The following is a 27,112-nucleotide window of genomic DNA, read 5'->3' on the forward strand; positions in this document are numbered from 1 at the left end:
GCCATAAAAAGTTTGAAAAGAAGTAGAAAATTTAATAATACCATTACCCTGAAATCCAATAAAGCCTGTTGGAGCTTCACATTTTTAAGAAATCAGACTATTTATGCTATTACCCCTAGTACTGCTATAGTTTCCTACAAAGCCATAAATATACACAACGTAGTTCACCAGAACACTGACTAAGACTATCATAAAAAAGGCCATAAGGAAGATACCGGCCATGAAGCATGGTTCCATGGTACTTGCTACAGCAGGTTCGTGCAGGCTAAGTTCATTTATTTTGAAAATTACATTTCTAAGTCCACAACTCATCGCTTTCAACTGTGAACAACTTTTAATACAAGTTAGAATGTCCTTTTCAGAGGCAGTTTTCACACAAGCTAAAGGTCATACTGAATATCACAGAACAGTTACAAGGCAATCACGGCATACGGGAAAAAGCTTGTAACATCTGTAACTTCTACGATCACTGCATTCAGCTTTAAGTCTCAGAAAACCTAACTAACGGTGAATTCAATAAATAGGAAGTAGTTGGGAAGCTCAGGGTTACTGGTGTCAGTTCAACAGGAACAATGTCAGAGCAGATAGCTCGGTGATGCTTTTGGCTTTTCCTTCGTGCTTGTTACCTCATGGTGACATGAGGGCTGCTATGCATTCAGACACCTTATCGATATTCAAGGCCGAACACGGGCGAGAGCAAGTAAGGGCACTGACAGGCTCACGTGTCCGGTTTTATCAGGATAATAACTGCTTTCCTGGAAACCCCACTCCCATCCCACAGGACTTATTCTCAGGTCTCACCAGCCAGAACCAGGTCACATGTAGCTGGTGTGAACCAGTTACAAAGAACTCTGGGAAATCGGGGGTCAGGACCCACACATTGGCTTGGACCATCACAACTAGTGTCTGAGACTGACCACCATGCACTCTGAACTAAATGCAGAGTCTGTGAGCAAAATTGGAGCAGGATATAGGCACTGGGTGGGCAATTATTTGTCTCCATTTTGAGTCTCCATCTTGAGGATAAGAAAGTCATCCAATAAATAGAAAAGACAGTTACACAGTTATTTCCTAAGTGTTTTTTGCTCTCCATCTCAAAAGCATCTGTTACATATAAAGTAATGTTTTACAAATTCCAACACCTATAAAAACAAACAAAAACTGGTTAATCTTTAGGTTTGTAAGTTCTGGTTTTTCTCTCTACATATAAACAGATGAAAATTGACAGTCGGATGGCCAAAAGGTGAGTGCTGTGAATACTCATCAGCACCTCAATGAATTCTACAGAGTTCTACCTGAGGTTTCACCTTTCGCTAGGCAGAAAGGCCATTTTAGCTGAGATACAAACGTTAAGGATAGGGTTAAAGCATCCTAAATGTATTTTCCCCACTCTGTTTTCCCTCTTCTCTCATCCACCTCACGATCCTGCCTGACCAAACAAGCGCATCTCTCTACCACCCTGGATCTCCTGTGGGATCATGACACCAACCCCCCCCCCCCCATAACATTCAGTGCCTTCCCACTGCTCTTGGGAAATTATCAACACTCCTTACGAAGACTCTCAAGTCTGTTCACCCTAGCCTCCTTCTCCAATCCCATCTGTCACCATGACCTACCATGCCCGTTATGCTCTGGACATCCTGGCCTCCTTTCCATTCCTTGAACTGTCTCCATTCTCACTGACCACAATGAGATTTCCTCAGTTCTTCACACAGCTGGCTTCTCCCATGCTTCAAATCACAGATCAAACACCACTTCTTCAGGGACATCTCCTTATGTCACCCGATGTCCTGTGGGCCCTGTCCAGTAACTCTGTCATGCCACTGACTCCTCTACAGCACAGACCAGAATCCATAATTATCTTCTCCGTTGGGTGGCTTTCCTCTTGTCTGCCTCCGTCACTAGAATGAATGGAAGTTGCAGGGAAGCAGCCACCTTACCTACCTTATTCACTGCTCTGTTCCCAGAGCCCAGCACACAGAAAGGCTCTAGGCTGTTCATTCTGCCATCCTGCTTCTGGGGCCATCTTGATGCAGCGGATCTCTAACTTCCCCATAGGTCACTAGCTCCCTGAGGTAGCCACCAAACAGACACTGCGTCCCCAGGAACTTCCCCCCTGCAGTCCCGACCCAGGAATCTCCTCTCCTGCCAGCAGCATCTCTTGCTTGCAACCCCTTCCTCCTCCTCTCACAGCTACTGAAGCAGGCGGCACAGTGGTCAGGAGCACAGACCCTGGAGCCAGACAGCCCGGACTCAAATGCCAACTACACTGGTTACGGAGTAGCCTTAAAGAAGATACTTATCTCCTCTGTGCCTCAGTGTCCTCATCTGTAACTGAGTGATGGCAGCAGTACCTTTATCACAGACGGATGCCGGGAGGACTAAAAGAACATACGTGAAGTTCTTACGACAGTGTCTGGCTAGATTAATAATATAAATAACTCATTATCATGAACATGTTCTTTGTCTTCACAGGGCTGTATCCTTCCCTTGCAGTCCCGTTTCAACAGGTCCCTCCATGATACCCCACTTCATGTGCACTTCAAATAACACCATGGCACCTGCAACCCCATAGCTGCTCTGCCACCTCCGTGATCTGCATCACATCTGTTCCCAGACCTCGGTCCTATGGAGGAGGAAGCTCTCAAAATCTGGGGTCTGGGTGGTCCTTGAACTTCACTGATCACACATATCCTTACTGGCCTCCCCCTCCTCTAAGCTGCTACACCACGTGATTTGATTTTGCTAACTGTCACCTTTGGTCATGTCTACAGATGAAAACATGAACTCTCTGAGGACAGTATGTAACTCTTCTCCATCCTTGGGGAGACAGCACAGCATTAAGTATAGTAGGTACCATATCAATCCGTATCTATTAATTGGCTCGGATCCGCCCTCCAGCCTTAACTCCACCCTGTTCCTCAATCAGAAAAAAAGGGGAAGCTTTTTTTAAGCCTTGCTTAAACTGGACCCTTCAGTGGAATGAACACGGATTTCAAAAACAAAAGGCTTCTAGCTCCTGACATTGGAAAACAACAGGAAATCCTCTTTACCCTTAAGCAAGCCCCAGTCACAAGAATAGAATGGTAGCAGGTATGCATGCATGATTTAGCTACATCATGTTGGATCTATTGGTATCAAGTTCCAAATAAGCAATATGCAACATAAGCCATTTGGGGAATCTCAGACCCTGGGAGATGGGGATCAACACTTCCCATGATTGGACACTCCTAAGAAAGAACTCTAAGGAGAAAACAAATGTAATTCCACAGATGTAAGTATTTTCCATAAAACTGAAAGGGAGAAAATGATTTAAAAGTCTAGATATAGGGGCTCCTGGGTGGCTCAGTTGGTTAAGCGTCCAACTTCAGCTCAGGTCATGATCTTATGGTTTGTGAGTTTGAGCCCCGCATCGGGCTCTATGCTGACAGCTCAGAGCCTGGAGCCTGCTACAGATTCTGTGTCTGCCTCTCTCTCTCTCTCTCTCTCTCTCTCTCTCTCTCTCTCTCTCTCTCTGCCTGCTACACTCACACCCTGTCTGTCTCTCTCTCAAAAATAAATACACATCAAAAAAAAATTTTTTTAAGTCTAGGTATACCTTTAACAAAACATTCTCTACAGACAATATGCAATAGTGCGTGCTTGCTATTTTCTATTTCTCTCCACACATACACGTAAACACACAGGCATGCATACACACACACACACACACACACACACACACACACACTCACACACTCATTAAAGGAAAGTCTGGAGAGTACAGAGGCTAACAACAAACTGACCTATCTCATGACTCTGAAAGATGCCAAGTCATTCCTTTCAGAATTCTATGGGTTTCATTTTGCAAGGATTTTTGTGACCTTCTTTCAGGTCAGCAGAGTTCACTTCCCCAGAGAATAATTTCAGGTTTGCATAAATGAGCAAAGTGTCCAGCAAACCTGGAAAAATAACTCTATCTGCTTTGTTTTCAAAACTGCCCCGTAAAGTCGCATATTTCTCTTCTTTCATTTCCAGAGGTGGCTCCCAGAAGATGGTCTTAACCTCCTAAAGTTTAGATGAAAGATTTCCTCTCAATTACTGCTTTCGCAGGAAGTTCTGTGTTCACCTCCCTGAGGACAACACATTCTTCTCATCTCTCTCTGCGTCAAAATCTACCCACATATACAGAAGACTAATCCATCCCACCATCTGAATTTTCTTCTTCTGAAATTTGGGGGAAAGGCTGTTCAGAAGCCCCTAGAGTTGTTGTCCCAAAAATGCTGGGTATGAGATTTGCAGGTACTCACCACACTATGCAAACAGGTTCCTTGTTCATGGAACAAGAAAGTTAGTCTGTAGAAAATAAAAAGGGAAGTCCCGCTTAGTTCCCTCCAAGGACTGTTCTGCCATGTTTTCTAGGCAGACACCAAACAGGCTTCTTTCCAGGGTGGCCACTCCTACACTGGTGAAGACTTGACCCAGGGCCTCTTGGTTCTGCTCTCTCTTGGTACTGCAGGGAGATGCTAAACCCAGAGCATCCACGTGAAGAGGAGAGTTTTTCATTACCAGAACGAAATAAATTTTGATGCAATGTTTCATTTTCTTGAGCATCTTTTCATTTATTTATTTTTAAATGTGTATCCAAGTTAGTTAGCATCTAACGCAACAATGATTTCAGGAGTAGATTCCTTAAGCCCCTTACCCATTTAGCCCATCCCCCTCCCACAACACCTCCATCAACCCTCTGCTTGCTCTCTATATTTTAGAGTCTCTTACGTTTTGTTCCCCTCCGTTTTCATATTATTTTTGCTTCCCTTCCCCTATGTTCATCTGTTTTGTATCTTAAATTCCTCATATGAGTGAAGTCATATGATACTTGTCTTTCTCTGACTAATTTTGCTTGGCATAATACCCTCTAGTTCCATCCATGTGGTTGCAAACGGCAAGATTTCATTCTTTTTGATTGCCAAGTGACACTCCATTGTGTGTGTGTGTGTGTGTGTGTGTGTGTGTGTGTGTGTATACATACATACCACATCTTCTTTATCCATTCATCCATTGATGGACATTTGGGCTCTTTCCATACTTCAGCTATTATCGGTAACGCTGCTAAAAACACTGGGGTGCATATGCCCCTTCAAAACAGCGCACCTGTATCCCTTGGATAAATACCAAGTAGTGCAACTGCTGGGTCGTAGGGTAGTTCTATTTTTAATTTTTTGAGGAACCTCCATACTGCTTTCCAGAGTGGCTGCACCAGTTTGCATTCGACTGATGCAATATTTCAAACGTCCACCTCAGAAGCAGACTACAGAGGGAATTTTAAGACAAAAAAAAAGCAAAAATTTGCAAAGAAGGGATTTTAATTTAGACTACTGAACTTTAATTTCTCTCTCCTGAGAGATAAATATAGAGCTGTCACCTTTCTTTATTACCATTAACATCAAGATGTAACCTTTACTTACTAGACACGAAGACAAGCTCTATTTTATGAGTATCTAAAAATACAGGCAATAGATAGGACTCTGATAAGCAAGTGCACAGCTTTGGTTCACATGCCATGTAAAAATCTAGAATCTGGCTTACTGATTCTGACACGTGCACAGAAAGCAGTGTTCTACAAGTGGTCAGGAGTCCATGGATGAGACCGTATTTCAAAACACTACAAAACTGGGGTTACTCAGGTGCAAGGCACCTCTGCAGAACACCCATACACTGAATTAATATTTACTAAACATTCATTTATATTTAAGGTTCTCTGGAAATCAGAGATTGTAATCTGGTGATTGAAAGGTCTTAAAAATCCTACAGTCAGGTTGTGCCAAAGTTCTAGTCCATATGGTAGGCCAAGATGACAAAGGAGGATTCTGCCTGTTTCAAATATATGGAAAACCTGAATAACATATACCTAACACCTTATTTTACAAAGAAAAACGTCAAAATCACGAGAAGTAAATCCCTGGGCCAGAACTGAAGATGGAACTCAGTCAGTAGAGAACATTAACACTTGAACACTTGGAAGGCTATCAGAGTACAGTATGGCCTCAATGTCTAAGATTCTGATAATCTACAAAGAAAGGGGCACACAGACCACAGGACCCATGAACCTGGCCAGACAAAGCTGAGCTACCTGCTCTATTCTGGCAGTCACAAAGGGCTGCCCCTCAGTAAAACAACGTCTAGAAAATATTCATTTCCCACCCCTTAAGCTTTGCAAGGAAGCTTTTGTTTGGGAGAAGGAAGGAAGGAAGGAAGGAAGGAAGGAAGGAAGGAAGGAAGGAAAAAAATTTACTTTTCTTAATGTTTGTTTATTTTGAGAGAGTGAGTATGCATGTGCACACATGAGTGGGGGCGGGACAGAGAGAGAGAGAGAGAGAGAGAGAGAGAGAGAGAGAGAGAGAGAATCCCAAGCAGGCTCCATGCTCTCAGTGCACAGCCTGATGTGGGGCTCGATCTCACAAACCCTGAGATCATGACCTGAGCCTGTAATCAAGAGTTGGACACTCAACTGACTGAGCTACCCAGGCACCCCAACAAACAACATTTTTAAAGCCTCACCAATATCAAGTCAAAATCCCAAGACTACTCTTATAGGGAGGTATGGTATCCAAACATATAACATTCATGTAGCCTCAGGTTCCCTGTCCCAAAAAATAATACAAAGACTGGTCCAGAAGCAATGATACCAATGAAGCACGAACTGAAGCAAATGAAAAAAATGCCCTGAGTCTCCACATTCCTATTCACATTGGACTCCCATGGCAAATGACCCCCCATCTGACTGGCCCTCACAAAGTTTAAGACTAAACAAGAAAAAGAGAGATGGCCAACGCAAATGGCACAATCTGCGTCCAAGAGCTAAAAATAGTGGAAAGTCTGAAAGAGGCTTTGTATTGAAACAACTGCAGAATACAAAAACAGGATAGCATGAAAGGACAGCAGGTGAATTTGAAAAAATCTACTAGAAATTGCAAGACTGAAGGAAGGAAGGAAACGAGATATACACACACACACACACACACAGACACACACACTACGTATTATGTATATAGTGTACACGCACAAAAACACACATGCCTACAAACAAGTTCAAGTTCCATACACTGAAAACACTTCTGTTAGGGGCATCTGGGTGGTTCAGCAGGTTAAGCTTCCGACTCTTGGTTTCAGCTCAGGTCATGACCCCATAGTTCATGAGATTGAGCCCCACAGCGGGCTGTGTGCTGACAGTGTGGACAGCCTGCTTGAGATTCTGTCTCCCTCTCTCTCTGCCCCTCCCACAATCATGCGCACACGCACACATGCTCTGTCTCTCAAAATAAATAAACTTAAAAAAAGAGAACAATTCTGTTTATAACAACATCAAACAAGAATAAAATACTTAAAAATACATTTACTAAAGTAGAAATCTTGTACACTGAAAACTATAAAACATCACTGAAAGAAATTAAGGGAGGCCTAAATAAATGAAAGCTATCCACATACATGTATTTGGAAGGCAATACTATGAAGGCAGCAATATATCTCAAAACGATCTAAAAATTAAATGCAGTCCCTATTAAAGAAGTCATCTGGCTTCTTTGCAGAAATTATAAAACTTATCTCAATAAGGGAAAGAACGGTCTTTTGATAAACAGTCCTGGGACAACTAGATATGCACATACAGCAGAATGAACTGAACCACTGCTTGAGAACACATTAACTCAGATGAATCAAACACCCAAATGTAAGCACTAAAATTGTAAGTTATTAGCAAAAAAATAGGACCAAATCTTCAATACCTTGGATTAGGCAATATTTATCAGATATGACATCAAAAATATAAACAACAAAAAACATAAACTTAACTGCATCAAAATTTAAAGCTTTTTGCTTTGAAGGACAATATCAAGCAAGTAAAAATACAAGTATTTTTCTCCTATTTCTGAATAGGAGAAAATTTTTATAGTAACTAGAATATATAAAGGGTATCGTAACCAGAATATATAAAGAAGAAAAGGATAAATAACCCAATTTAAAAATGAACAAAGGAGGGGCACCTGGGTCACTCAGTCGGTTAAGCGACCAACACTTGATTTGCGTTCAGGTCACAATCTCGCATATTATTAGGAGTTTGAGCCCTGTGTCGGGCTCTGCATGCTGACAGTGTGGAGCCTGATTGGGATTCTCTCTCTTTCCTTCTTTCTCTGCCTCTCCCCCGCTCGCTCGCTCACTCTCTCTCTCTCTCTCTCAAAACACGTAAACTTAAAAAAAAATGTTTTTAAATGAACAAAGGATTTGAAAAGATGTTCAACATCATCAAATCATTAGGAAAATGCAAATCAAACCCAGATAACATACTACTTCACAACCACTAGGACAGCTATAATCAAAAAGACAATAAAAAGTAATGTAAGGATGCCAAAAAAAGGGAACCCTCTCACATTACTGGTGGGATTGTAAAAGGGTCCACCTACTTTATAAAACTAAAAATTTCTCAAAAGGTTAAAATAGAGTTACCATATGACCCAGCAATTCTGCTCTCATGTATATACCCAAGGGAAACGGAAACATTTGTCCACTCAAAAACTTGTACGTGAATGTTCATGGCAACGTTATTTAGAATACCAAAAAGTAGGAACAACCCAAATGTCCATAAAGGGATGAATAGAAAAACCAAATACGGGACACCTGGGTGGCTCAGTCAGTTGAGCATCATCTGACTTTGGTTCAGGTCATGATCTCGTGGTTCATGAGCTCAAGCCCCAGCTGTGCTCAGCCTGTCAGCATAGAGCCTGCTTCAGATCCTCGGTCCCCCGCTCTCCTCCCCTGCTTGTGCTCTCTCTTTTTTAGAAAACAAAGAAAAACCAATGTGGTATATCTGTACGACGGAATATTATTCGACAACAAAAAAGAATGAAGTGCTGGGAAGTACTACAACATGGATGAAACTTGAAAACATTATGCTGGAGACACAGTAGCTCCGTGGTTTCTGAGGGGGAAGGGTGGGCAATTGTGGCAGTAACTCCTGATGGGCTCAGGATTTCCTTTCAGAGTGGTGAAAGTGTCCTGGAATTAGACAGTGGTGATGGTCACACGTCTTTGTGAATATACTAAATGCTACTGAATTTTATAATTTAAAGGGGTGAGTTCTGTAGAGTGTGAATTATATCTCGGTTAAGGGGAAAAACTCAACGGGCCAATTCAATAAGATCAGACACAGCCAAAGAACGAATTCGTGAACTGGAAGGTAGTTTGGGTGGAAGCTGTAGAGAGTCCGCTAACAAGCAGGGTTTACTCCAACAGGATTTGGAGATTTGCCAGCAGAACAGTGTCTTGGGTTTGGCATCTCTCTATATCCTTCCTCGTACTAAACCTTGCCTCTTACTCCTGTCAGGTGACAGCACTCCGACTTTGACAAGAGTACCTGGCACAGCAATTCAGAGAGGAGTTGCTTGAGAGGAAACTAAGAATTCTCTAAGTGGATGCAGTAACTTCCCACACAAACACATGTGTGTGTTAAGTTCATACAAGAGCAAATAGTTGGTAGTAAATAGAAAGGGAAAAGCACAACATGGCAAGAGAGAAGGAAGGTGTAGCAACCTGAATAATGTTGTCCCCTCCCCTTCAAAGATACTTACATCCTGATCCCCAGAGGCTGTGAAGTGACCTGATGTGGGCAAAATGGATTCTGCAGATGTGATGGGACTAAGTCTCCAAAGGAGGAGAGATTCTGGATATTTTGGGGGGCACTAAATGCAATTATAACTGTCTTTATAGGAGGAAGCAGAGTCAGATTTAACTACAGAAGGGGAGAAGGTGATGCAAGCCGAGACTAGAGCGATCCACTTTGAAGACGGAGACAGGGGCCCCAAGACAAGAACACAGGAACTCCCAGAAGCTGAAAAAGTCAAAGCTACAGATTCTCCCCGAGAGAGAGACTCCAAGTGGAATCAGCCCGGCTGACACCTGGGCAGCCCAGTAAGACCCCTTTCAGACGTCAGGTCTCCAAAATGGTAAGAGAATAAAACTGTGTTGTTTTAAGCCACTACGCAGTACTTTATTACAGCAGCAACAGAAAACATACAGGAGGTAGGAGGGAGAACAGGAAGATTTGGTAATTCAGCCTTGACAGAGATAAAAGAAACTGACCCTAAAAACATACAAGGGCATTTAGAGCTGTTTCCCATCTTGCAAAGGAGGAAACTAAGGAGATATGGGTGAGAAGGATAATGAGTCAGGCGGGTGCAAAACAGTGTGGGCTGTCACGTATAGAAAGAAGCTACCCGAATACAACCAAAGCTAGAGAACCGAGTGTGTTACAAAACAGGATTCGGAAAAATTTGTAATGTGCAAGGAGTTTCCACCCCCCATCAATGCTAAGTAAGTTTTCAAGTAAGTACTTATTTGTTCATTCATTCAATGTATATTTATTGAGCACTTACTATATGTCAGGCCTTGTACTTAATCACATTCATAATGGTTACTCAAAACTTTTCCTATCAGAAGCACACTAGGAAGTGGATGCTATCACACTGTCTCAGCTAACTAGATAAACCAAAACATTATCTTGTGAAAGCATTTTTATTTTTATCACTGCTATTATGTAGTAAAGTGGATTACCTTTACTTATTTGAATGTGATCACTCTCCTTTAAAAGCTCTTTGTCTTGGCCTATTTGCAGACATTTTAAGCAGTTAAAATCCAAGTTTAAATAATACTTCACTACCCATTCATTTTCTGAGTTCTACGTTTGGAATTCATTTGCTCTGATTTTGACCTGGTTCTCCCTACGGCCAAACTCACTCACTGTTCTTTGTCGAAAATAAATATAATTGAATTTTTCAACTAGAGATTACCTAAATATCATCCAGTCCAACTCCTCAATTTACAGATGTCATAAATAAGACTCGGTTATTTTTTTTAATTTTTTTAAAAATTATTTATTTTCAGAGAGAGACAGCATGAGCAGGGGAGGGGGAGGGAGGGGGAGGGAGGGAGGGAGGGAGGGAGAGAGAGAGAGAGAGAGAGAGAGAGAGAGAATGAATCCCAAGCAGATGCACACTGTCAGCACAGAGCCCAAAGTGGGGCTTGAATCCATGAACCATGAGAACATGATCTGAGCCGAAATCAAGAATCTGATGCTCAATGCACTGCACTGAGCCACCCAGATACTCCAAGACTCGGTTGGTTCTAATAACTTGTCCATGCCTTTAGCTCTACTTGGCAGGCCCAGGTCTGGACTCAGGCCTCCTGTCTCCCTATCCAGGGCTCCGCAGCAATCACAGGCTGTTTGCTATCAAACACAGAGTTCTAAGTGCAGGGACTCTCCTATTTTAATTAAACTCCTCAGGTTATTGCCATATGAAAACCCTGGCAACTTGTCTTCTTAAAGAACTAGACATTTAACTTAAAACCAATAGAGGGGCACCTGGGTGGCTCAGTCGGTTAAGCATCCGACTTCGGCTGAGGTCATGATCTCACTGTTCCCAAGTTTGAGCCCCAACATCGGGCTCTGTGCTGACAGCTCAGACCCTGGAGCCTGTTTCAGATTCTGTGTCTCCCTCTCTGTCTCTGCCCCCCCCTCTCTCTCTCAAAAATAAACATTAAAAAATTAAAAAAAAAAATAATAACACAATACAAACCACACACAATGAAAACAAGTTACATTATCTGCACAAAAAGAAGTTGAGTTTTTTTACATTTGCATCACACATATTTCATGCAGCTGATTTTCGACTACTGAACAGATAAAAAAAAGTTAAGCCTCAATATGAGGGGGAAAAAAAGAAAATGCAAACTATAACAATAAGGATAGCATTTTTAACCTATCATATCAGAAAGTGTTTTTTATCTTTGCGTTTCCAGAATAGGAAGAAATGTTCAGTCTTCACACAAGGGCAATGGAATGGAAATAGATACAACTTCTCCAGAGGGCAGTTCGGGTGTGCATAGCAATGTCTTTATAATGTGCAAACAACCTTTTAACTCAGCGGTTTCACCTATGGCCATTTCTTAAGGAGAAAAATAGAGTTACGAGTGATGATTAATCCAGAAGGACATCAAGAGATTGGAAATACCCTAAATGCTCAACAGTGGGTGATTGGTAATCACGATATACCCGTGCAATGTAATAATGTGTTAGATTGTTAAAAATCACATACTAAAAGAAGATTTAATGTCAGAAATTTTCATGATGAATTAGTGACAAAAAGCACATGGTAACATAAGACATGTTGTATGATCACAATAATGTTTAATCTAAAGGTACCAATGCACCAAGACCATAAAAAACACATCCAAAATGTTAAGGATGGGTTTTTTTCTTTGTGCTTTTCAGTATTTATACATTTTCTAAGATAAATGGATCTTTTTTCCTCCCATCAGACAGAGGAAGAATTTAATCAGCGTTATTTTTAAAATCTTGTTCCTTTAGGGGCACCTGAGCAACCGACTTTGGCTCAGGTCATGATCTGTTTGTGAGTTCGAGCCCCGTGTTGGGCTCTGTACTGACAGCTCAGAGCCTGGAGCCTGCTTTGGATTCTGTGTCTCCCTCCCTCTCTGTCCCTCCCCCACTCATGTTCTGTCTCTCGCTGTCTCAGAAATAAATATTAAAAAAATAAAAAAAAAATAATAAAAAAAATAAAATCTTGTTCCTTTAACATTCCCCAATTCCAATATCCCCCTCACTGTTCAGGGAATCTTACTACTAAAACTATGAGACTCCCCAAGGACTCCTCAGCTGTGATCACCAGCATCTGGACAATCCTGCAGGACTTCCTCCCACACCAGGAAAACCGATTAAAACCAGAGCAGAAAGCCCCTCTTTTGGGTGACTGCGTCATTTCCTGCCTGTCCTGGGCACTGAAACCCACTTGACTATTAATGATCTTGAGCACTGCTCTCAGACTTCTGGACTCAACGCAAATTCTGAAAGTTTCCTCACACCCCAGCTGAGTTCAGAAACTCTGCTCCTTCCCACTCCCCCACCACCAATTCTGTCCAAGGACGCTTTCCACTAGCATGTGATCTCTTAGGCCAGTGCTTTCCAAACTGGGAGCTGAGACCCATTAATGGTTATTGAAAATCGATGTAACAGGTCCTAACCAGCCCTTTTTTAACCATGGTAAAAGTTGTTCTTTAACGTCAAGCAGCCTCCCTGCATTCAACTGTTTTTACTTCCTCCCTCTGGAATACCACACAGATAGTCTACCGCTGGCCACAGCTGGTTTTAAGCTGCCAGGAAAGTAAACGTACTAGTCTAGAAAGATATTTATGACACTTTGTTGAGTAAACACCATGGACGACATTATCCCATTTCTGTAAATAATCAGAAAATAAATATATCGAGAGAGAATATTTGACTTACAGAAGGGTATTCAACAAAGGCATAAAATGGTTAATCTCTTGGTATGTGGAGGTGTAAGAGCTTATTTTCTCTTTATTTTTAATTTTTTTCTATATTAAACATGTATTACTTGTATGATTTAAAAGTGTTATTACCATTAAGGTATTTATTACTATTACTCTTTCTACACGAAGTGCTCTCTTAAGGCCTCTGTGTCATTTGTGGCTCCCGAGTTTAATTGGATAAAAGAGGAGACAGAGACAGATGTCGGCATTCTTTGATGCTGAATCTTGTAGGTCTTTAAGACCTGTATTTACCAAAAGCCCTGGTGTGGAGAACTTGTGAGTGGATACCACCTAAATAAATGATCACCAGGTCACTAGACAACCCCAGCGTAGGAGAGAATACAGATGGGGACAAGGTCAGGCGGGGTGGGGTGGAGGGGATAAAACCCAGGCTCAAACTGCAACTCTGCTCTGACAAGTTACTTTTCTGTTTCAAGCGTCAGTTTTCTTATCTGTGAAATGGGGATAACACGATGAATCTTTACAAACCAATGCCTTTCATGGCACCTGGGTGGCTCAGTCGGTTAAGCATCCAACTCTTGATTTTGGCCGAGGTCATGATCTCAGGGTTCATGAGATTGAGCCTCATGTCAGGCTCTGCGCTGATAGTGTGGAGCCTGCTTGGATTTCTCTCTCTCTCTCCCCCCCCCTCTCTCTCTCTCTCTCTCTGCTCCTCCCCTGCTCTCTCTCTCTCAAAATAAATAAACTTAAAAAACAAAACAAAACGAAGCCTTTCATTAATGACACCAAGGAGGTCAAGAAGGGAAGGCCAAAAGAAACGGTTGTGTGTGCCTGTCACTGTTTAAACGTTTGAAACAGAAATTTCTTAAGTGCAGAAAAGGAGGAAACAGCTACCCTCTGAGAGAGGGAAAGGAAGGTGGAAGCAGAGCCAGGGGTAGGTGAGCAGCACATGTTGAAGCTACGGACTGCCCTGGAGGCAAGCTCGGCCCAGAGCTCTGGAAAATGCTTACGGGGGGCTTCCTGCAGACAATTATCAGATCGCATCCCAAACCCAAAGTGATGCTACAATTATCTAAGGATCTGCCATAGATAAAGCACTGTCCTCACAGGCAGAGAAGACGAGGGAAGTGGAAAAAGAGTTTAGTGTCAAAGTTCAGACCAAGTATATAAAGATTCCAAAATATAAAGAGCCATTTGGGACATAAGCGTCAGGAGGGACATTTAAAAGCTACCTGGGCACACGCTACTACTATCTGGGAAACCAGGGAAGCTTGCTGGGAATGAGGGCAATTCTGCTACACCCTAAAGCCACAGTAGAGTTGCAGCAGGTGGTCAAAAGATGGATCTGAATTCCAGAGAGGGAACGGCACAGGGACCCAAAGGCACCAGTATGTCTCGGTGGGAGGAGCCCACTGAGGCTAGTGTAAGATATCTGCTGAGGAGTAATACTACCAACAAAAACTATTATTAACCATGAGTCAGGGGTACTAAAATAAGGGGCAGCGAAAGAAAATGTGGAGGACTCAAATGTCAGGGTGACCTTCTAGACGAGTGGGGATGCACGAAACATTCTCCACGGGGAGGCCATTAGGTGAATCTGGCTGGATTTATGAGCCCAATTTGCAGGGAGAGGGACTGCAGGCCAGAGGTCAGGAGACTATGGCCACAGTCCAGATCCTGACAGCTACAGCTGGCGCAGCTGAAGGCACGCAGGAGAATGGCTAGGTGCGAACACACAAAACAACAAGGATGCAATCTTATTAGCCAGTCCCAGGATAGTTTTCAAACTCTAGTCTCAACACAAGCACTAATATCTGCATGAAAAGAGTGGGGAGATCACCTCTAGCTATTGACTTCTTATTCTGGTGTTCAATGGATGCCATGCCCCATTCCACCAAAGAACAGCATCCTATCCTGAAAGAAGACAGTGCTGAAAGGGAAAATGATGATCCTAAGACAGAAACATTGAAAATCTAAAACTCCAATTTGCCATATGAGCCTCAAAAATTGTTCAGAGCACAGCACTGTATACTATCAACCCTAGACTCATGGTTCTGACCACACTTAAGGACAAAATTATAAACTCTACAGAGAATTTCTTTTCCCTTGAAATATTTTCTCTCCTCCAGGGAACATTGTGGCCCTGTTCAGACCTAGTACCGGTCCAGAAACCCCAGGTCATCTTAATTTTCTTGCCTCAGGTGACAGGAGACAGAGCAGCTGAGGGTAATGTTTCCTACCACTAAGAGGGGCCACTAAAGAATGTCAGCTGGAGGTTTCAACAAGCAAATCTTATTTCGTAATCAGGAGAAGGGAGATACAAGGGGGGAGAAAGGGGAGAACGGAAAGCACACCACATAAAATAAATGATGGTTTTTTAATATACGGAACTAAGGGTGCAACAACACTATTAAGGAGACGAAAGGCACGAAAGGGTGAGAACTACATTCTAGTTCCAAGGAACCATCTGTGTGCCCACCACAAAATGCAGCCACTCATCTTCGTTCCCACCCGGAAAAAAGCACCATGCACAGCAGAGGCCTCTGGGAAAGGCTAGCACATCCCTGGCACCCAGGAAGGGTAAAACAAGGACGTTTTTCTCCTAGAGAGTTCTTCCTAAGTCAAGTGAAGAAGAAATGTTTCCTTTCAACTACTCAACAGCCCTGTCTGCTGTGAAGCTCAAAGCCCCCTTGGAAAGCTCCAAAGATGTATGGTGAATCACTCACGAAGACAGTGAACGATGAGCTGGTCCACATACATAATTTTCTAAGTAAATTTACTTCTTCCACCCTGAGAACCCTGACAACGTTCAAACTTTTAACCATTTTGAAAGATGAATTTCTTCAAAATATATTAGATTGAACCACATAAAATTAGCATTTTTGTAGGACAAAACTGGTCAAAAAATAACAAATTCATATGTTTCAATCATAGTACATGGCTTCCAACTTCTTTCACAGCAGGAATAGGCAAATTTTTTCTCAACAGGACAGATCGCAGATAGTTTAGGCTCTGAGGGCCAAGAGGCAAAGTAGATTATGTAGGTGCTTACATACCCATTTAAAAATATAAAAACAATTGTCAGGTCCTACAAAAACAAGTGTAGGCTGGATTTGGCCCATGGGCTAGTTTGCTGACCTCTATCTTACAGTGTATGAGGGTAAATTTTTTCTGATGTTCACTATGAAAACTGCTAATTTTAGGGTAACATAATAATGCTGTTGGAGGATACTAAATTATACGTGTAAAAGCTGTTTATCCCCCCGCTGTGGGCTGTTATCGCTGGTGGTTGGTCTGAATCTCTGCTCTGTTGTCAGCTCTCCCTTCCTCCACTGCTTCTAACAACCTGGCTTATATTTTAGAAGCAATGGTCTGGGGGAGGGTTTGAGGGCAGTTCTAACTTTTCTATGAAGAAAAACATGGAGGTGTACAAGGAAATGGGACTTGATATGAATAAACATTGAAAAGAATATGGGAGCAAAGGCACTCTGGGAAATTACCCCAAGCACACCCCTGATTTGAAGCCAAAATTCCAGAGGTCCAAAGGAAGCAACAAAAGCAAATAAATATGTAAACAGCTGGCCCAAACCTAAAAGTCTAAAGGGGCAAAAAATAAGTTTAAGACAAACTCTCCTTTATAGAAATAGGAGAGATTATTAAAGGGGCAATAATAATTTTTCTCCTAAATTAATCTGAGATAGAGACAAACAGGAAAAGGCCACAACAGTAGCCATTCCTGAAAGACTATAATTGGAAAAACAAGTTTTGTGAGACACTGAAAGTCATCGCTGAGGGAATCAGGAGTTTCCTCCTTTGGAGAATGCTAACAAATAAAGAGTCACGGGCTCTCTCCTTAACACGTATTCAACAACGCCATGCCCAGAGGACTTCTCTTCTGGGTCCGGGAACTTTTTTACTCAAAAGAATTGTAAAAAGCAGTGGGAAATGATTTTAATTTATGGCACTCCTACTGTTTCAAATGTTATATATTGTGATGAAAAGAAAAACTTAAAAAAAAAAAAAACCCCTATCTATGAGCGGATGCATTAAAACAGAAGAGGGAGACTACTGCTGATACATACTTCTGGCTTTCTATGGCCACTGGATTAGAAAAAGCCTAATTTAAATAACATTTCCCATCATTCAATATTAAAAACGTACCCTAGAGCAACGCATCCTCCTGCATTTCTAAACACTCTCATTTAAATGTTACAAACCTTTACCGCAATAGTCTACAATGAAACTTAAAGGAAAAAAGAAGAGGGACCAATCCCATACGTACATGAGCTGCCTGGGTGACAGTGAGCCTCCGGGTACCGTCTGCCCATAGCGACCAGTCAGCACATTAGCAGGGGCCTCGGCAGTTTCCAAGTACTCAGGAAAGACTGAGATGGTTAGCTGTCATGAGGGATAGGGATGGGGGTGGGGGTGGGGGTGAGACAAAAAAAAAAAAAAGTAGAAACAAAACAGATTTAGGATAATGACTGCATTTTTTTTCATTAAAATGCTAATGATGACCACAAATTTCCAGCTAACCACATTTATGAATTATTCATAGTCACATGCAAGATGAAGTCCCCCTGTCACTGCAGGCGCACACAGAGCCTACTGATGGTTAGCATGTGGCCCCTGTAATAAGTGTGACAGAAGTGCAGGTCACTGCAAGTCTATCCATCAGGGCTGGCCCTCCCTGGCCCTCTTCAGAAGACCAGGCAATCCCACCCACATTTTGTTGGTGTTCCCCTCAACTCTTCCTTAAAGTCAAGGAACAACTCTAGCCTGGTTCTTTGTTGTGACATCTGAACTAATATCCTGTAAAAACTCTAAAAGCTTGAGAGAAAAAAAGAAATCTGCTGTACTGGGTAGAGAAGACATCAGACTGATTTTTTAAGAAAACTTTCCATTGAAGTATTACATAAATATAGAAAGAGTACACATACCATTAAGTAAACAGCTCAATGAATTTTCCTAAACTGACACACCAGATCAAAACCTAGAACATTATCAGCACCCCAGAAGCCCCCTTCATGTCCCCTCCTGAAGTCAACTGAATGCAAAGATTACTTCTCATTTTTGTAGACATCACACTGATTTGCTGTCATTATTAATTTCTCATTTAAAAAACATACACTGAACACTCCTATATGCCAGGCACTGAAATCCATAACCCTCTGATATTAGAAGAATATTAGAATTAGAGGAATAAAGACAAACCTAGTTACAGCAAGGTTGTAGGTAAGAGCATTGGGATGTTGGAGGCAATAGATGAAATGACAATAATGCTGTAGATAAAACAGCTGGGAAGGCTCTTTACTGAGAATGGGTTGACATGTAAATTGTTTGACAACCTAGATCTTGAAAATCTTGGTTTCTCACTCATGCTACCCTCCAAAATTGAAACAGCCCAAACCTGTTTTAAGGTAAATAAACACATACACCAGTGCATATCAGGACGGATGGGGCATCTGTGAGGCGAGCACATCGATAGTAGAACTTAGCAGTATGAAAAAGCATCTTGTAAGTAAAACATCCAGAAGAACGATCTGCCTAAAATGACCTTTGGCTTGGGGTGCCAACATTGCCAAAGGTTTACATAAGTTTCATTCAGTGAAACCAGTACCCACCATCTCACAAGGCTTCAGAAGATGCTTCAATTCAAAGACCCCTCCAAGCATGACCAGGTGAATAAAAATGAAGAGTCAGACATTTGAAAATAAAGATAAGGAAAGGGAGTACAGTTGGCCATGGCTCCTGCCTCTGAGATTGCCCAGCGTAATGCTTCTTCAGACAGCAGCAACGCCATCCCCCTCAGGCTCCTGTCCACTTTCCACTTCAGGTTCTGGCAAATTCAGAAGTGCAGGAAGTGACTTAGTTCTTGGAAAGCACTCCAATAAATACACAACAGCAAGGTTCATTAGAAAGTCTAATGCAACGGAAAACACCTTAAAAAGTAGATTTTATGTTTTGTAGGCGGATTTTGTGATTTCAAAAGCTGTGAGGCTTCCAGAGCTGGTCTATTCTGTTACCATGAACACCTCCAGGCCATCTTTGGAAGATGGCTGAATTTCAGAATTCTAGATAAACATGTCACTGTCATTAAGTCAGCCAGGATGGACATGGTTCCAAAGAGATCAGAAACCTAACTGGGCCATTCCTCTTTGCATCCCCAGGGCATAGGATTCATAGCAAACAGTCAACAAGTATGGAATAAATCGACAAGCCAGTACATAAGTCAAGAGCTCTCACAACTAAGAGGTAAAGAGGCTAATTAAATGGTGAGAACAGGAATAGTCTATTCCTTCTTTTCTCAACCTAATTGACTCAAAGCCAAGCTGCAAATCAGACTCAACTGCATTTACTCTCCTCCTCACAGAAAAAATCTTTATGAAGTCATAAATGCATATAGTGTGGTAAGTAAGAGGATTCAGAAAAAATGAAATTATGAAAAACAGGATGCCTCATAAATGGGAAAATAGCTAGGTGTGAACATTTTGAGCATGCAAAGGAATAGAAATTGCCCACTTTACATCTGTCTGCCTTCTTTGTTACCCTTCTGTGTGAAGGACAGGACGTCATTACTCTAACAGCATGGTGCCTCTCCTCCCAGATGCTCATTCACACAGCAACCTACTCAGGTTCAACCCACTGGGGCAACAGATAGTAATGAGATAATCAAGTCTGGCTTCCTTGAAAATCCAGAAAATTCACTCACTACAGGTCTATGTTTTTGTCCCTAATATATATTTATATTATTCATCATTTCGCGTCTTTTACAACACATAAGCTCTGTGGTATCACTGACCCTACTGAACACATTTTACACATTATACGGCAGCACGCTCCGGTACTGTCTGGAAATAACTTTAACGATTAAATTTCCCAAAGCCAGGAAGCGTGGGTTGTTGCTGTTTTTTGTTTTGTTTTGTTTTGTTTTGTTTGCTTGTTGTTGTTGTTGTTTTTTTAGTAGGTATTATGGGACATTTTTCTGACTGTAAAAAAAAAAAAACTCAGTCCTAAAAACATCAAATCTGTTTCTGCCCATCTGATCAGCCAATACCCCAAGAAGGAAACAAATCTTTGAGACTACCATTCTTTTTCCTATTTTTAAGAATACTAAGAAACCAAGAGGAACAATGCACTATTCACTCGAATGCAGGCCATTGAGGGGAGGAGAGGGATATTTATGCCTGTCCACAAAATGTTTAGTGTGCAACTTTTTAATTACTATATTTATGGGACTATCCATAATATATTCACTAACACAAATGCTCTACAGGGCCATTTATCCTCAACAAATACATTAATGTTTCCCTCCTCTTCTACAAACCCTTATTATGCTGATGTGAGGCAAAAATGCCAAGAATTCTCCCCAAAATAAACATTTCATGTCAACAACCACTTGCTCCACTATCTCCCTTGTTAACTATTTTATGATACTGTAGCATCTCTACTTAAGTATTTGCTGCTATTGACCTAAAAGACAAATCTGTAAACAAAACGTTAAAAAAAAGACTTTGTTTTAATGAACCATTTTTTGATAAGAAAGCTGGTGCAAGCTACTAAAAAAAATTGGTTATGCTCCTCACAAATATTCTATAACTCATTATAATTCTCTGCCTCACTATGCTGTTATAATACTATATAATTTCTGCTTTTTAGAAACCGCAAGGAGGAAGAAGATCTTGAGAATGATCAAGATTTTCATAACAGTTGAAGGACTGACTACCCATCTAAGTAATAAAATGGGTTTAGCTTCAACCGTACTGGATTAAATTTTTTTTCTAAAATGTAATGCCTTCTCGGAACATACAGAATATAATTAATCTTTGGTGACGTGGGATCATCAATATGACTACCAATTATCTTGCTCCGTTGGAACATGAAAACACTGAACTAAAGGAGCTGGCTCAGGGGATACTGGGCAGAGGCTGAGTTTCTACGGCCATGACCAGAGCTGGCAGGATTGGAGTTCCTCCCAAAGCCAACAGGACACTCTGAGAATCAAAACTAAGATTGCGGAGTTTCAAACAGCAAGGAAAGTACAGGTATAAAAACACCCTGGAGAGCTAAAGGTGAAATCCAAGTTACAGATCCAGGTCTAGAACCAAGCAGAGTCAGGATCCTAGAGGAAGAAAAAAATCAATGGAATAGAGGGACAGGGTGCAATACTGGTTTTGTGCGCACTGCTGGTAAATGGAACACACCTGCCTATGAAGGCCAGTGGCGAGACAAGCTTCGGAGGCACAGAGGGCTGTCTGCTCTTCTACTCAAAGGCCGCTGACTGCTCGGCTCCAGGAGACACTTTGGCTGCCTTTCATATCCTTATCTCCTCGCCCTCGCCCCAGCCCTCAAGAGTCAAGTCTCATTGCGGTCAGAGTAGGAACCTTTCCCTTTCTCAAGTCAGCTATGATTTTGGAAACCAAATAAAATTTAGAAGAGAATGAAACTTAAAATACCAAACTCCAGATAAGGTGTGAAGGGCACAGTGCACAGACTCTGAACCCATACTTGGGCAGCTGAGATGTCTTCTTTGTTTATTCCTTGGTTCTTACAGAATGCAAATAGTAGGGCTCATTTGAAGTCAGTTAGTACAAACACAGCCAGGCCTAAAACATGCCCTGGGGTGATATTTGTAAGTTGACTACTGTTATTTAACAAGGACTTCTTCTAGAGAGATCCAATAAGCCAAGTATCTAGAAACACAATGGAATTAATTGCTCTGCCGTGAAGCATCTGTGGGGATGTGGGAATAAACTCAAGGGTTGGATGAATGAGGGTTTTGCCACTGGAGAATTAAGTGGTTGGGGGCAAGTCGATTACCCTGTATGCCTCATCTGTAAAATGGGTTAATGATACCTACCTTGTAAAGGTGTGAATAAGAACAAAATGTACAACTCAGATGATATCAACAAATGTAAATTAAACCTTAATTAAGTGGAAGCACCGCACAGAAGCCCCTATGACACACAGATCTTTATTTAGAGCTGAGAAAGTCATCTGCCTTGCGGTTTCCACCCAATTCTTGCCAACTCATATGATAAGATTCCTTCCCCAAATTATTTTCAGCAGAACTTTTGGTTTATAAAATGTTTTTAACTTAACTGCTTAAATAAGAAGTATAAGTACTACTGCATTTTCAGATTTTAAAAAAAGCTAGAACGTAACCCCTCCCCCCCCATTATGGTATTCTCAATGTGTTTCTTTCTGAACGTTTTCCTATCCGAGTTAGTTCTTTTCTCTTTTTCCCATTTTTTTCTTTTTTGAGTCTTTTTGGATCTTTCTTCTCTCTTTAAGTCAAGGCTTGCAGAAACAGTAATTAACATCTTTATGTTATTCGGAAGTTTATAAAGCACTTTCAAATACATTACTTTATTTCCCTTAAATTACTTCTACTTGTTTCTCTTTAGTTTCCCTTGCCCCACTTTCTAAAACACAGGCAGAACTTTCTAAAATCAGCAAAGTAGCAATTTTTACCTTTCCAACTGCCAACACATTAATACACAATACTTTGTACAATTGTCTAAAGTATACAGTATACCTAAATCCTAACACATCCAATTCTTCTTGTGAGCAATTTTTTTTTCCTCTGCAGTGATGAGCTTTTGAAGTTAATATACAGCAAGAATTACGTAAATGTACTGACATCTTAAAATAACACAGGTGAATGAATCTCTTTAGGAATCATCAAAAATAATAAATGAAAAATAAAAGGTGAAAAATGCAGAAAGATAAAGTTCTTGTTTCAGCGTTCGGTAAAATTTTCATTATCTATCTTATCAGAGCTATTTTTCTCCAAGCTCTGCATTAAATAATCTGATTCTTAAATCTGTGAAAACCACAGGGGATGTGCCCATCTCATTAAAAAAGATGATCTTTTGAGTTATGATGATGAGAAAGAGCATCTATTTTTGGTTTTAAGGACAGAAGTATTTCCTGCTTGTTGCTCAGAGGCAGTGACACTTCTAGTAAGCTTTAGCACAAAACAGATGCCTAGCACTCTACCTATCGTGATGAAAACAAGAACCTTTGAACAGAATGTTTCCTCTCTGAACTTCTATATGCTCTCAGTCTTGATTTATCAACAAAGAACATGGAGCGCTTGAAACAGGAAAATATTAATTCTATCATGTGAAGGTAAACATTATTTTGTTTTTCGAAAAAAAGATGTTCTAAACTCTAGATTAGGAGTAAGATCAGATTCCCTGATACTCATTCAAATCCTGCAGGACACAAAACCTTTAAAATTTGAATTAGCTTCCTCTTTGCTTTACAGTGACTGACTAGGCCCATAATAATTTTACAATCTTTGCTATACCTTAATAATATGTTAAACATTGTAAAAGAAAAAAATCACCTGCTACTGTTAAAATGGAAGTACTATTTAAAGACAAAGTTGAAAGAGAGATTATATACGGTCCAGATTCTGCTATGGTGTTTACATGTCCAATAATGTAAGCTCTGGCACATTATAAACGCTCCCACATTTCATAAGAGGGAGTGATTTTATCCTAGAAATGGAGAAGATGTCATGGTCTAATGTTGTTCTGTACAATCTACAGAGATAACTCATAAAAACGCAGTGTCCTGCACAATACAAGGGGGACCACATAGAAAAGAATGTTTTTCCACCTTGGACACAACTCAAATCAAACTAGTACAAAATCCAAGAAAGACTGAACCAAGTGAGATTAAGGTTATGGAAAAGCATAGAAAGTGGACGTTATTTCTTTACAATGTTGAAAGTGTATATGGGGCACCTGGGTGGCTCAGTCGGCTGAGCTTTGGCTCAGGTCATGATCTTGTGGTTCGTGAGTTCGAGCCCCACATCGGGTTCTGTGCTGACAGCTCAGAGGCTGGAGCCTGCTTCAGATTCTGTGTCCTCCTCTCTCTCCGCCCCACAGAGCTTGTGCTCTGTCTTTCTCTGTCTTTCAAAAATGAATAAACATTAAAAAAAAGAAAGAAATTGTATGTTATTTTTGTGACTGGGTTTGAGGCCACGCTTAGAATTTATACTTTAGACATAACTGAGCCTTTTTCCTGTTATCTACGCAAATCAAGAAAGGGTGACAACTAGCTCATTTTGACAATGAGTACATAACAGGAAAAAGGCTCCATTTTTGGATGAAACTGAAAAGTATAATAAATGGAATCCATCTTGGAATAACCAAATAAACTTTTCTTTAATGGACCAGACAACCATGAATCCAAATTGAAAGGCCAGATATCAAAAGTTCACTAACAGGGATTTTCAGTTGTATGTGGTAGATTACAATCATGTGCTTAACTCTGTTCCCTCTAAAATGCCACTAAATGACACTTAGCAAGAGGCAGAGATATACATATAACAAGAAAGAGAATGGAAGAGAAGAAACTTAATGGAAAAAAATTCTGGAAAATAGAAATCAGATGGGCCAATGATGAGTAAATTTGCAATGCAAGGACAGACAAAACTTAAATGTCTACAGACAGAACCGTCATGAAGAAGTAAGCTAATATGGGTTATTTAGGAACCTTAGGAAAGTGCAAATTCAGGCACAGTTTCATCAAAAGTCCAGGCTGGATGGAGAGGGCAGTGTGGAGATGCCACTGAAAACCAGAGCACTGCTTGCAAGACGTTTTAAGGAGCAAACTTCCAGATCCTTCCTCCACCATGAAGCCTGTCAACTATCTCTCCCTCCATCTCAGGTTTGCTCCTTGCAAAAGTTAAACCCAAGAAGGTCTGGACTCAGGACACTAGGAACAATGACCTAGTAGAGACATCACACTGAAAGAGAAGACTGAGTGAAAGTGGACACTCTGAATGGAGAGATCCACAGCCCCTTCCCTTGCTGGGTTTCTACAGCACCGGCCATATAGGAAATTAGAAGACTTTTCTAGAGAAACTAACCAGCCCGAGTAAAGAGATCTACTGTTACTAAAACTACAGACAAAGGGGGCTTCTGAAAAGAAAAAGCCATCCAATAGTAAGACCACCAGTTGACGAGAGAGAGAGCTTGTCAACTTGTTCATGCAGAGAACTTCCAATCAGTTTTCAGTGTCTCCACGTATATCAAATGGACAGCAATCACCAGACATGTGATGAAGAGTCTAACATGACAAACAGAAACTTTAAAAGGAAACAGAGTCAATGCTAGAAGCTTTGGAAACTTCATATATACATTATTAACTCCGATGGGTAAAAGATATTGCATCCATAAAGCAAAAAAGAAGAGGATGCTATAAAAATAGAAATAGTGAGTGAACAGGAAAGAATTCTTAAAAATTCATATTATGATCATAGATATAAAAAAATCCATAGAATGGTTAGAAAATAATAAAGGTAAATGCACCCTGGAGTAGAAGAAAAAATAAAAAAGAGGTCAAAAAAAATTTTTTAACAATAAACTGAAGGAAAAATACAAAAGTTCCAGCATTTGACAAGTAAGGGTTCCAAAAAAGAAAGAATACAAAAAACAATGGGAAGAAAATTATCTTCCACCACCCCCTGCAAAATCTTCACAATAAATGAAAAAAGTTACAAAAACAAGGCACGTTATGATGGATTCTCAGAATATTAGGAGACTAAAAGAAAAGACTCTAAAGGCTTCCTCCCTCCGCTCAAAAAAGTCACATGTAAAATAACCAGAAACAGAAAAGCTTCCAACAATTCAATAATAAAATTGGAAGCAGACAAAATGGAATGAGGCCTCCAAAACTCTCAGGGAAAATAATTTCCAACTTTAAATTCTATACCAATCATGTATGAGGAGAGACTAAATGATATTTTCACACTTGCCAGATCTCAAAAAAAAAAAAAAAAAAATACATCATACACACTCTTTCTCAAGAAGCAACTGGGCAATGTGCCTCCGCAAAAGAGAGACAAAAGCAAGGGAGATGCCACCCATCCAGGTCAATTGAGAATTCCCAACATGATAGTAAAAGAAAATTCCAGGTCCACAGCTGTGCATAAGGTCTCAAGAGTAAAGTCCAGAATGGAGCACGCAAGCAGAAGGTTCTGGAAAAAAATGTCATACACACATATGTGCACATGTAAGAACTGAGACAAAAGCTGTTGTGTCTGACCTTATTTGAGAATTTGGGGATGAATAAGTGAATCAAAAAAAGGAACTTAAGTATGCTGCACATAACAGAATATAAAGTCATAGTACACTGCATAGCTTAGCTGTGAAAAATATTTATAGTGAAAGTAAGCTGAGATACAACTATCTTAGAGAGTGAAGGAGAATAAAACAAAGCTAACTCCTAAAAACAAAACAAAACAGAAAACCCCAGAGCTAACTCCTTAACTTCCTTCATAGGAATTCAATGTTTAATGTGCAAAATTGAAAAAAAAAAAAAAAAAGAAATATCAATATGAATGTATTAATTAACTATATGGAAGTAAATATAAGAAAAAGAGCTGGGGGCCCCTGGGTGGCTCAGTAGGCTAAGCATCTGACTTCGGCTCAGGTCGTGATCTCGCAGTTTGTGGGTTTGAGCATCAGGCTATGTACGACAGCTCGGAGCCTGGAGCCTGCTTCAGATTCCATGTCTCCCTCTCTCTCTGCCCCTCCCCTGCTCGCACTCTGTCTCTCTCTCTCTCAAAAATAAACGTTACTAAAAAAAAATTTTTTTTTCTTTAAAAGAAAAAGAGTGGGGCGCCTGGGTGGCTCAGTCAGTTAAGCAGCCGACTTTGGCTCAGGTCATAATCTCGCGGTCCGTGAGTTCGAGCCCCACGTCGGGCTCTGTGCTGACAGCTCAGAGCCTGGAGCCTGTTTCAGATTCTGTGTCTCCC

At 40.9% G+C, this 27,112-nt stretch overlaps 1 protein-coding gene across 8 annotated transcripts in view; it reads right to left on the minus strand.

The window, feature by feature from the left end:
* Positions 1-27,112, minus strand: part of APBB2 (amyloid beta precursor protein binding family B member 2) — a 382,316-nt gene that overhangs the window by 220,145 nt on the left and 135,059 nt on the right. For 5 of the 8 annotated variants that reach the window (XM_049631938.1, XM_049631929.1, XM_049631928.1 and 2 more), the window contains one exon: positions 17,618-17,733. The exons of 1 other annotated variant lie outside the window; for it this stretch is intronic. In XM_049631938.1, the coding sequence (XP_049487895.1) occupies positions 17,618-17,663 (46 nt within the window). In that variant the 5' untranslated portion in view covers positions 17,664-17,733. Of the gene's footprint in view, positions 1-4,289; positions 4,336-17,617; positions 17,734-27,112 lie in introns of those variants that run through there. 2 more of the 8 variants (XM_049631933.1, XM_049631932.1) reach the window with 2 other exon arrangements.

The sequence above is a fragment of the Panthera uncia genome, chromosome B1 (assembly GCF_023721935.1).
Source record: "Panthera uncia isolate 11264 chromosome B1, Puncia_PCG_1.0, whole genome shotgun sequence".
NCBI lineage: Eukaryota > Metazoa > Chordata > Mammalia > Carnivora > Felidae > Panthera > Panthera uncia.